This window comes from Prionailurus bengalensis, chromosome D3 (assembly GCF_016509475.1).
Source record: "Prionailurus bengalensis isolate Pbe53 chromosome D3, Fcat_Pben_1.1_paternal_pri, whole genome shotgun sequence".
Classification (NCBI taxonomy): Eukaryota; Metazoa; Chordata; class Mammalia; order Carnivora; family Felidae; genus Prionailurus; species Prionailurus bengalensis.
Genome location: NC_057356.1, coordinates 56,898,391 through 56,910,527, shown reverse-complemented (window position 1 = coordinate 56,910,527; position 12,137 = coordinate 56,898,391). Strand labels below are relative to the sequence as shown.

Here is a 12,137-nt window from a genome sequence, read left to right as displayed (position 1 = left end):
TATTTTATTTTTCCAGATTGCTGTGGTTGAGACTGATGGAGGCAGGACACCGCCGACAGGCTGTTCCGGAGCTCCCCATGCAGTTGGCTCAAGCTGTGGGACCTGCATCGTAGCGTGACTCCTCCCTCTGCCCAATTCTGCTTTGTCCTTTTCACAGGCATTGATCTAAAGGGTGCTCCCTAATAAACACTGTGAACACTGAACTTTATCTTGTGAATACTGAACTAACTTTATCTGATAGAACCCAGCCTGCAAAACTAAAATTTTACCTCAGAGAAGACACCATGCAAAGGGCTCCAGAAGTTTTAAAACTACATTCACAACTGGTTCTTTCTAAATACCTTAAACCTACTTTGGCTCCTTAAACTTCTAAGCACACATTTTACTTTTGGAACAACAGGTGTGGCAGATTGCGTAGATCATACACAGGCTATGAACATCCACTCTCACTTCCTGTCCCCATTACACCTTACAGACTGGAAAACCAACGCCTGTTTAACCAGCCTCCCTTGCAGATGGTCACTATGGGATGAAGTTCTAGCCCATAAGACACAGCAGAGTCTGTGAAACGAAGTGTGAAAGTACAGGGTATGTTCCAGGAAGAGGAGAGTTGATGATTAAAGGAGACCAGGGTTTGCATATGACCTGGTATAGGGAGAAAAGACAGCCAAAGTCTTAACTGCTAATAAAGTCATGATGCTAATAAAGAAGTTAAGAAAAAGACAGGAATGCTCCTGGCTTTGCAGCCAGGAGCTATTTCCATAGTGTCAGGCTGAGGCTAGAGCCACGGTTGGAGAACCAGAGGCAGGAGTGTCAGCCAGCCCCTCGCTTGCTGCTAATACATGTAACACATGATGGTATGTAGAAAGTAAGGTAGGAGCAAAAGTCTTTCCTAAGAGAAAAAAAGAAAATCAGTGCTTGTGCAGAAGAAAAAGAACCAGAGAAAGACCTACTGAAGATTCCAGTGCTGGTTCCAGAACCTTAAAGCAAAAGCACAAGCAGGTTAGCCAGATGCAAAGCGCCGGAGTGAGGCTTACTGGGGGAGCTCTGAGTGATCTTTTCTGCACCCGTGTGTGAGGACAGCACACAGCGTGTGGTGACAGGAAGAGGTTCCAGAGGAAAGCAAAGGTAAAAAGCTTTGTTACATAGTATGTCACAGAAAAATCATTATGAGCCAGAGAATTTAATTATTTAAAGCTCACCTTTACCTAAGTGTTTAATTCACTAATTTAAACAGCCTACTCATGTCTCCATTTCCCCCACACTAGACGACTACAGAGCTTGAGGACATACACACAGAAGACTGGCTATAGTGGCAACAAGAACCCAAGAAATGGGGGGCAAGATTAATTATTGGGGAGATTAAAACATGTTTGTTTTTCCCACCTGTAGGTTTTTAGATGTAAGAACAATTTGATCCATCTTCAAACTTTACAAGAATTCATTCTTTTTGCCATAAAGAATTTTTTTAGCTTCAAAACACACATAATTTCATTCCTCTATGCAAGTGGAAAACTTACCACTGGGTCATACTCCCAAAGCTGGTTGCCTTTTAGGTGGTGGCATTTGAGCATTGTGACTGGGCCATTAAGTTTGGAGACATCCAAGCAAAGGTCATCTGTTCTAATTTCTTTGTTGGCAGTATAAGAGAAAACCTGAAAAACAAAAATGCACACATATAAGCTTTAACAATAAAAGAAACTAGCCAGTAATCTGGCAGAGAAAAAAACAAGTATCTCAAGATATTTGATTTCTGAACTTTATTAACGTAGTATTAGGAGAATAAATGATTCCGAAAAAGCTACCACAAATGTTACATACAGGAAAGAAAAAATGACCGTGAGCTCTCTGTATACACTGAGTGTATTGTCAAGGGCTATCAAAAGCTGTTCGACTATAAAGGGCAAAATAAATCTCACGCAAAGCAATGTAAATACGGTTCTCACAAGGGGCCTTTTATAAATGTTTCATTTAAAAACAATCATTAGACTGAAGGCTCCCTTCTCCTAGAGGTTTTTAGAATTGTCTCTTCATAGGTAGAAAAATATTTCCTGAATGACATCATGAGATAAAAGCTTCAAACAAATCCAAAAATTATTCCTTTTATTTATTTCTAACATTTATTCATTTTTCAGAGACAGAGACAGAGCATGAGGGAAACAGGGGCAGAGAGAGAGGGCAACACAGAATCTGAAGCAGGCACCAGGCTCTGAGCCTGACACGGGGCTCAAACTCACAGACCATGAGAATATGGCCTGAGCTGAAGTCAGACGCTTAACCAACTGAACCATCCAGGTGCCCCCAAAATTATTCCTTTTAAAGCTTTACTAAAATACTCACCTGGTTACCTCCCATACCGTGACAGTTAAAAATTCCAACTTTTTCATTCTCTTTTCTAGCCATGTTATCTAGACACTGATTTGTTTCCACATTTCTTATCTATGGGACAGTGAATAAAGAAAATACAAGGTGTTAGATAAACAAGACATACATATAGATCCATATGGACATTAAAGTCAATCGAAACTCTCTACCACATACATATACACAGTGTAGACTGATGGCAGAATGCTCAGTGGCTTCAATACACTATCAATTCCTTCCAGTTTACTCACATTCCAAGTTCCATCTTGATGACTGCCTTGGAAAGAGAAATAAGAGATTTCCTCTGTTGGGTAAAATATTTGGTAAACATCAAGATGTCTAATGGCAACTGAGATTCTAAATTATCAGGGACCCTTAAAGACTTGACATAGGAAAAGAAGGGAGCTTTGCATCATTGGAGTAGATACTCCTGAACATAAATATGATCTTGATGTCCTCCTTAACCTAGCAGGAAAATAACTACTGATGGGATGGTTTGGGAATATGATACAGTACATCCCTATGAAAGTTGTTTTAGGATGTACCTAAATTGTTTGAGATTACACAGGGTATACAGTAGTTATGAGCTTTTAAAACACCGGGTTTGACAAGCAAATGTGGAAACCCCAACTTAGGGCCTGGCAGGGAGAAATGTGTGGAATGACAGCAAAATAGACAACTTCCTGTGTTGCTATCTGTGTTAATTAGCACTAATAGAACTTTCTGTAATGATGGAAATGTTCTATACTTGTGCCATCCAATATTACCACATGTGGCTAGCCTACCCTAGCCATATGTGGCTATTGAGTACGTTATTATATTTTTTTCTTTTACTTCTTGCTATTGAGCACATCCATTCCTGGGAAACAGGCAGGAACCTATAGCCCAGGTTTCTTAGTTTTTGCTATAATCTCCTCTAGGATCTTGGCACTTCCACTGGGCAAAACAACACGGGAAGTTTAAGGACTTCTCGATTCCAATATAATGGAATCTGGATTCACTCTTTCCCTCACTGCGATAAGAGAAATATTGGTTGGATATGATAAAGAGTATGGGTGTGAATGGTTAAGAGCACAAATTCTCAAGCCATACTGCCTATGTTCAAATCCTGTCTCTTCCATTTTGTGTTTAAACCATTTACTTATGCCTCAATTTACTTATGGTTAAGTGGGGATAATAGTACCTCTATCTCATAGTGTTGATATGAGGATAAAATGAGTTAATGTTTGTAAAGCACTCAGACCAAGACATAGAGCTGACATGGAGTTCATACTCACTAAATCTTAGGATCATTAGATCTGTCTGGGGAAGACACTGGTTAGTCCTTAAGACTGGCTAAACTGTGAAAGATCTGACTTACTTGTTATCTGTGGTTGTTGTTTAGTGTATTTATCTCCTGGATTAACAGGTCTGAAACTCATTTATTCAGTTTCAGGTCCTACAGGAGCCATGAAAGTCAGACTTAGTAAAGGCAGAGACTCTAAATTCACACCTTCCCATTCCCCTTTCTACTCTAAAATTCTATGATCTCAGGCTTCTCTAGACCCTTTGAAGCATGACAAAAGATCCCTGAAAGGCTAAATTCCAGTTTCTAGCATAGGAAAGCTCAACCAGGTGGAGCTATGGTCCCAGCATGAGACCCCCAGCTGCACTGGGGTGGGTGCTTAAGAATGACCCCAGCACCAGAAGTCAGAGCTTTAATCTGCCTAGTGTGGCCTGATACTGAGGGCAAACAAGCTTAAGACCATCTGCTTAGTTAAAAAGACAGTGTGACAAGTAAGCCACAGTGGGTAAAATCTGTTCCTTTTACAGAAAGCCAGCTGGCAAGAAGCAGGTAAAGAACAAACTTGCCTTGGCAATCATCTACTGTGGGTTAGACAAGTGGCTCTTTGTAATATGCCTGGATTCTGGCCCAGCTAACAATGCCTAGGTGTTATCCAAAATTGGGTCAGTTCAAGGAAAAAAAAACCCAACTCATTCCCTCTATTCTGAAGGCAAGTTATAGGAACAACTGCTATTCTGGACCGGAATGAGGCTACAGCAAAGGGAACAGAGTCGCATTAATGAATCAAGAAACAGCCTACTCCTCACCTGTTTGAGGATGAATTTCTTAAATTACTACAGAGTTCACACATAGGGAGCTCAGGTCTCCCCTGAAGTAGCCTCAGTAACTACTAAGGACAAACGGTAGCCTGTACTCGTGCTGGCACGGGCTGAATGGTTTCACTCCGACTCACCACCATCAGCACCGGGCTCCCCTCTGTGATATATCTGCTGCTGTGATATATTGTCCCATATCCTGCTCTTCTACGTTCATCTTGTCCTTATTCCCTAAGCCCCTAACACCACCAATACACTCTCTCCACTCTCAACTGATGATCTTGTGTTCAAAGAGGACATGGAAGAATCAGAGAACTTCTCACCACAGACTACCCGTCTCTACCCTCCAATCACGACTGACCTTGCATTTGTCCCCACTCCCTCCACTTCCTTCCTACTTCAGTGGACACCCTGCCTTCTCATCCTGCCCACCATGACCATCTATTACATCTAAACAACATCTATTACAGGTGACTGCCATTAGTACTCTCTTCTAACATCTTCGCATTTTCTCTTTTGGTCAGTTGCATCAGCACAGTTCTGATTTAGCAAAAATAAACACAAAAAACCCTTTCTTTAGCTCCATATCCCCCTTCAGCCACTATTTCTCTGCTCTCTTTACAACAAAATTTCTTTCAAGACTTGCCCAGACTCATGATCTCCACTTCCTCTTCTTCCTTGAAGCCATCAAGGATTTTGTCCCCACCAACCTCCATGGGAACCCTGTTGACACAGTGAGATGGAGCCCACCAACAACTTCTCCCTTACCAGTCCAGTGGTCAGTTCTCTGTACTAGGCTTACTCAGCAGTCAACCACTTCCTCTTTGTTTTTAAGTTTATTTATTCATTTTGAAAGGGGGGAGGGGAAGAGAGAGAGAGAGAGGGAGAGAAGAATTCCAGGCAGACACCATGCTGTCAGTGCAGAGCCTGAGTTGGGGCTCGAACTCGCAAACTGTGAGATCATGACCTGAGCTGAAACCAAGAGTCGGACTCTCAATCGACTTAGCCACCCAGGTGCCCCAACCACTCCCTCCTTCTTTAAACACATCCTTCATATAGTCTCTGGGACACACACTCTTAGTTCTCCTATTTCAATGGTCACTCTTTCTCAATCTTTTTGGCTAATTCATTCTTGTTTCAAAATTTCTAAATTGTGGAGTTTTCTATTGCTTTGTTCTCAATCCTCCCCTCTTCTCAGTCTACACTCACTCCTACCACGGTGATCTCATACAGTTTTGTGGTTTTAAAAATTACCTATATATTGACAACTCCTACCTTTAGATCTCCACCCCCAATCTCTCATCCAAACTACAGATTTGTAAATGCAAGTACCTACCCTGTATTTTCACCTGGATCCAATTTAACAGGTCCCAAACTACACTGCTGAATGCCTGCTGTTACCTTCTCCACAAGCCTTCCCATCTCATTGCCAACTTCCCTGCCCCAGTTTCTCAGGCTGAAATCTTACCATAGTCCTTCATTACGCCTTTCCTTTCACCCCAGCTCTACTCTTGTTCCCACAGACAATCTGACCTTCTCCCAGTGAAAGTTTGCTTGTCTCTCTCTGACTTCCCATCTCACTCAGAATAAAATCCAAAGTACTTACTGTGGCCTACCAGCTCCATGTGACTTGACCTTCAGTTTGTCTCGACCTCAACTTCTACTACCCTCCCAGTCCCCCTGTTCACTTCATTCCAGACAACTGTCCTCTCTGCTGTTTCTGGAACACGCCAAGTACACTTGTGTCTTAGGGCCTTTGTACCTGTTTTTCCCTGAGCCCAGAACACTCTTTCCCCAGGAATTCATATGGCTTGCTCATTCACTTCCTCTAAATCTCTGCTCAAAAATCAAAACTCTTATATGAGGGGCCTTTTTCAACTACCCAAACAGTACCACTACTCAGGCCCACCAGCCATTCTCTTTCCCCTTTGCCCTTAGCACCACCTGCCATACTGTATACTTTAAAAACCTGGTTTCCTTCACAGATTGTAAGATTTGCAAGAGCAGAGACTTTATTCACGGCTATAATCCTTGTACATAAAATAGTGCCTATCATACGGTAGGTACTCAAATATTTATTGAATGAATGAAATGGCTGAAGAAGGGACAGCCTCCTATGGAGTCAGGGGTTACTTTTCCCAAATATCATGAGATTGAATCCTGGGATGGGGCCTCGCTGTGGCCCTGACCACACATATCATTTGCTGCTGTGACTTCTATTATATATGGTCTTTCAACTTTCTTTGTCCCTTCTTTACAATTTATCTTTACTTTGATGTTTGTTAAGCTTTGATTCAGGCTAATTAACACCAGGAGTATATGCTTTCAACTTCATGGGACATTTTGTTAAAGAAGTCTACTGAAGACACTAATATATTGAAATAAGAGTCCACCTCTGAAAGGTTAAGGGTGGAACATTCTTATTTTAATAACATGAAAAATTAATAAAATTTCAAGTTATGAGGTAGACTGTGTTAACAAGAACTGTCTCACACTTGAAGTTATTTAATTTTAATATGGAGGGATTCCCTTGTTGGATGTTTAAGCTCTATCATTTTTGATAAATGAGAACACAACAACCACACAGAATATATATATTTTACCTCTCCCAAAGAGAAATAGTGACGTGGAATTTGGGAATCAGGATAAATATTCTCTAGGTACCAAGAGAAAGGTCTGCATTGTAGTTTGTGTCTTAGGCCAAGTCTTGATGATATATCTCCATAATCTACCTTTGTAACACCTGTTGAAAGAAATAATCGACTCTGAATTACTCATGTTCTATTAGGTAACATATTTCTATGTAAATAATGCATTTATTAACAAGTCAGGCAAATGGGAAAAGTGGTATCATTTTGGTGATATGACTACACAAGTGATATACCATGAATCCATTGTTCAAAATATAAAACAAGGAAATATACTTATGTGGTTTTTTTAAAGAAAAATTAGATTTTCATTGTGAGAATGAAATACAATGCTAGTAATATTACACACAAACATAAGTTATTATGGGATCAGAAAGCTTGAATATATATGTTTAGGCAAAAACAAGAATCAAGATCTATTTTGCCCAAGTATTAAGCAGTCCAACTGTTTCCAGTCAGGTTTCTCTCCCACAACTCACTGACCTGTGCAAGCTGACTGGCCAGTCTTATGGTAATTAGAAAAGGGGGCTGCAGTGGCAACATCAGGAAGATATAGAGCTTAGGGAACAACTATTCCCACAAAATTCTGAATAGCAGAGAAGTTCCTGGACAGAAGTCCCTAGAGGCATGCTACAGTGCTCTGCACTGGCCCCGAGAGACTCCAATCTTCATATAAAAGTTAAACAACACAATTAGGTTAAAAATAGATACAGAACACTGACGACACCTGGGCTAACAGTAACATGTGCGATACTGACCTGGATAACTCATTGTGTTACTATATTAGGCACTTTGCTAAGCACTCTGGCACTGGGTGTGATTTCATTTATTCCTTACGACAACCCCGTGAGGTTGGTGCTCTGCCCCTACTCAAGGCTTTTCTACCCCTTCTTATCTCTCAGAGGCATTAAGATCAGGAATAATAAAGTTATACTCTTGTATTTCTAATGCAAAATAATGCTAACCTGGAGAAATTATATAGAAGAAATTCTTGAACTCATCCATCCACACTTCTGCAAGTCGCCTGTTATTTTTATTGATAATCTGTCCTGTGCCTCCAGGAAATGTGTAAGGTGTGGCTTTCCGAAATACATGTCCGACATGTGAGCAGGTAACAATCTCCAAAGTTCCTCCACACTGCCAGATCTGAAAACAACAGAAAAGAAGACCACATAAGACCCTGATGTTTTTTTAAAAACTGTTCACATCTCTGGATGTTCACAGTTAAAACTTCACAGAATCACGGCTATACATCCTCACAGTGGAGCTCCTGCTATATGGTCACAAAGCCAGTGCTTCCTCAGAAGGATACTTTTCTGTAATTTTTGGTTCTGATCAAACCAGAAGTTGAAGGTTAAATTTAGAAAAGATATGTTAAAGGCTGAATGCAGAAAAGATATAAGGTCTAGAGTATTATTTTTTTAAGTTTATTTATTTCGAGAGAAAGCACATACACATGTGTGCGCACATGAGCAGGGGGCGGGGGACAGAGGGACGGAGGCGAAGCATCCCAAGCAGGCTCCACTCGGACTGCATGGAGCAGGACGCAGGGCTCCAACTCACGAATCATGAGATCCTGACCTGAGTTGAAATCAAGAGTTGGATGCTTAGCCGACTGAGCCACCCAGGTGCCCCCAGAGTAATGTTTTTCTAACTGCAGGCCAGGACTCATAAAATGATAGTAAGTTCAACTCTGAGGAATGGCAACCAGCACTCACTAACAAGGACGTATTGTTTCATGAAATTGGTTAGATTTTGTGTGTAGTATACACATGGCTCATGGTCAAACACTTTTGACCATGCAATATACAGCCAGAGTCCTATCTACTCCTCCTTCTCCAGACCTGTCATAGCCTGTACATTAAACCGACTAGAAATTGAAACTGGATCTCTCATGAATTATTCACTGGGACAATGACAGCACACTCTGTCATCTTCATGAGAATAAAAACAAAAGGGTAAAAGAAACATCAAGTTTGGGTTCACATTCTTAGTTTAATGAAATTATCCTTCTGCTCCTTTCAAAATACATTCTTCTGTAAGTCAAAAATCTGCTATTTACACTTAAAACAGATTTTGAGAAGTTCTGATTTTGTTAAATATTCAGTGTCTCTACTTTAAAGTTCTCCCAGGATCACAAAGTGATACAGCTGGATAGGATCTCCCAGATGATCTAGAGTCCAGACCTCTCCTTTTCTAGGGGAGCAAAGTGATCCACTCGAAACAAAATGAGCTAGCTGGCTTAGATTACAGGGCAGTTCAATGTGGTTTCCACTATACGCCAGGTGTCTCAAGTTAATCATTTTCAGAAATACACAATGTCACTTAATGGGGTGATTTTAGTGAATGTGAAATGGTTAAGTGTTTTATATAAGGTTGACTGGGTTAAATTACAGCAATTTCAGAACTCCTGTCTTTTTCTTTTTATTGAAAAACGTAAAGCCAGTAAAGTGACCAAGTTTTATATAAGAGAGAACAATTTTCACAACAGAAGGACAAAGCATATTACAGAAAGTAAAATTACGTTTTTGGCAGTCAAGTACCATAGTAGCATATAGAAACTACATATTGTTTTTTATTTTTAGAGCTTGAATTACTTCCTTGTAAGTAACAGAAATTCAAAACAACTAGGGGATCTTGTGTAAGTTTTATACTTTAACTATTAAGATAACGGAATTATTTGCTTAAAATATAGTTTATAAAAGGAACCCTTAATAGTAACACCTAACTTTTTATGAAGTGAGGTTCTGGAGTCTGATGAAACTCAGAGTAAATTCAATTTTTATTTTTTATTTAGAGATACATAACATGAATAATTAACGCATACCTATATTTGAGGTTAAGTAAAAGATTATTTTTTGCAAAGGGAACTTACCCTAAAGGAAATCTCTAGGTTTTCTCCTCCCCAAATATCCATTCCAGCATCATATGTTCCAATCTCCTGGAAGTAATCTCTGTCTATTGAAAACAGGCCTCCTGCCATTGTAGGTGTTCTGAAATCCAATCATAACTCTATACGGTCAGTTGTAAGAATTTAAAATTTACAATCAATTTTTGTTTTTAAAAGTAGTTATATTAACTGTATACAATGACAGAATAAATGCTTATTCTCACGCTCTTCAGAAACATTCATAGGCCCCTAAGGACTTTCCATGTTTTTATGATCTGCTATTTGGTCTTCAGACAGACCTACACCCACTGTGCTGACCGGTGGACCTACTCTTGTCACAGCCTGTGCCCTGACAGCCTTCTCTGCCCAGTCCCAAGGCCACTCCTGTTTTTAGTACCTTTCCTGGTCCTCAAGTCCTGACTAAGCTTAGTCACCTGAAACTCCTTAAATTGAGGCTAGTTCTCATAATTCTCTCCATCTGACTGTGTATCTTCCCACAGTTCCCAGCAACTACACTGACTATATAATCAACTAGATTCATGTTAGTTAACTCTCACACATGAGGTTTTAAAGTGTGGCAAATATTGCAAAAGATATAGATTAAATAGGACAAAAACAATGAGACTCTTTTCCTACACCTAACAGAAACCTTTAAGGAAAGGAATGAAGTACACAATGAAATCCATGCACTCCTAAAGGGACTGTCATCCTGATCAAGTATGGCACACTCTGTGCAGAAGAGGAGCCCAATTCATCAGCCCGTGACCCAGGTATGCAGAGTGGGTGGAAATGACTGGAGTTAAGCAAAGAAATGATAATGAAGGAGGATTTAAATAAACAAATACCCATCGACCATTTGATTTCCATGAAAGATGTGTATGAAGAAAAATGGACTTCAACTAGAAGAAAATAATTAAGTTCCAGGGAAAAAGGAAACTATGGCCATCATATTTCATGATGAATTGTCACCTGTGATTCCATGTCCTGAAATCTATGGATTCTAGGCTGTAAAGAGTGGCAGCATTTGCCTTTCCAGTAGAAACAGTCGTTTCCACATAAAAGTTAGAATATACTTTGATTTTAGAAGAGAAAAAGAATGAGAAAAGCCTACTATCTTAGGAGGCAGAGGAAACAGGCCAACACCCACAGAGTTACCATTTAGTACCCAGGTTTCTTGCCCTGGGTTTTGAGCTATCTCTGCATTTCCTGGAATTGTATGCTCAGTCTTCTGTTTGCACATGTGTATTTTCCCCCTATTAGAGAAGACTCACAGCTTTTATCAGACTTTTCAAAGAAGCCTACTGTCTACAAAATGTTTCAGAACCCCTGATTTAGATGGTGATTTCTTGAACTATCAGCAAAAGAGTGGGAAAGTACTCTTTGCTAGAAAAAGACTCTGGCAGGGCAGGAGACAAAGCACAGAATTAATGAAATTCTCCTCAGCTTGGCCAAAACAGGACTTGAGTTCAAGGGAAAGCAGGCCTGAGAAGGCCGGGAAGGGAGAAAGCTAAGGCGTGGTTGGTTCTGAAGGGGCTCTCAACCACTACAGAAGCAGCAGGCTGGTGCTGCTGGACAAATCCCAGGATGGCTCCCAGAGCTCAAGGTCTCAATTTCAAGGTTCTGAACAGCATAAAGATTCTTATCCCTTTCTGAAAAAAAATCTACAGATGACCAAATATAAAACAAACGAAAAATCAGAATGTGTCCATGGAAATCCTTTTTTATACTTCTGTCAAGTCTAGTTATTTTTATATCTGAAACAAGCTTTTCTAACCTTATCAAGTCAGTAACTATCATCTGAATGGTACAAGTTGGAATTTACAATCTTATTTTTTGGTGCAACGACCCACTTTTAGGTAATATTTTCACATACCAACACTTACAATTAATTAAGGGACAGTTTAATTTAAAGCTAAATATTATTATCCTTAACAATTGAATCTAAGCATACATCTGACAGATTTACAAAATGTTGTTCATACAGGAATGAAAAAACATGCATGTTACCATCACTTTTCAGGTGCACTATTTATATAGATTTATATAAATGAAAAAATCTATATATGTAGGCTTATATAAAGAAAAATTCCAAATTTGTTAAATGATCAGAGTAAAAAGCCCTCTTTAAAATACTA

General features: G+C 39.8%; 1 protein-coding gene and 1 long non-coding RNA gene across 3 annotated transcripts in view; one reads left to right on the top strand and one right to left on the bottom strand.

Annotated features, from left to right (window-relative positions):
- Positions 1-203, top strand: part of LOC122470705 — a 39,380-nt gene extending 39,177 nt beyond the window's left edge. The window contains exon 2 of the long non-coding RNA XR_006293977.1: positions 17-203. This is a non-coding gene — a long non-coding RNA (uncharacterized LOC122470705). The remainder of the gene's footprint in view (positions 1-16) is intronic.
- GALNT1 (polypeptide N-acetylgalactosaminyltransferase 1) overlaps positions 1-12,137 on the bottom strand; it is a 79,828-nt gene that overhangs the window by 3,759 nt on the left and 63,932 nt on the right. For both annotated transcript variants that reach the window (XM_043558608.1, XM_043558609.1), the window contains 5 exons: positions 9,988-10,105; positions 8,078-8,258; positions 7,068-7,207; positions 2,341-2,439; positions 1,521-1,655 (listed from right to left, as the gene is read on the bottom strand). In XM_043558608.1, coding sequence (XP_043414543.1) covers positions 1,521-1,655; positions 2,341-2,439; positions 7,068-7,207; positions 8,078-8,258; positions 9,988-10,105 — 673 coding nt within the window. The remainder of the gene's footprint in view (positions 1-1,520; positions 1,656-2,340; positions 2,440-7,067; positions 7,208-8,077; positions 8,259-9,987; positions 10,106-12,137) is intronic.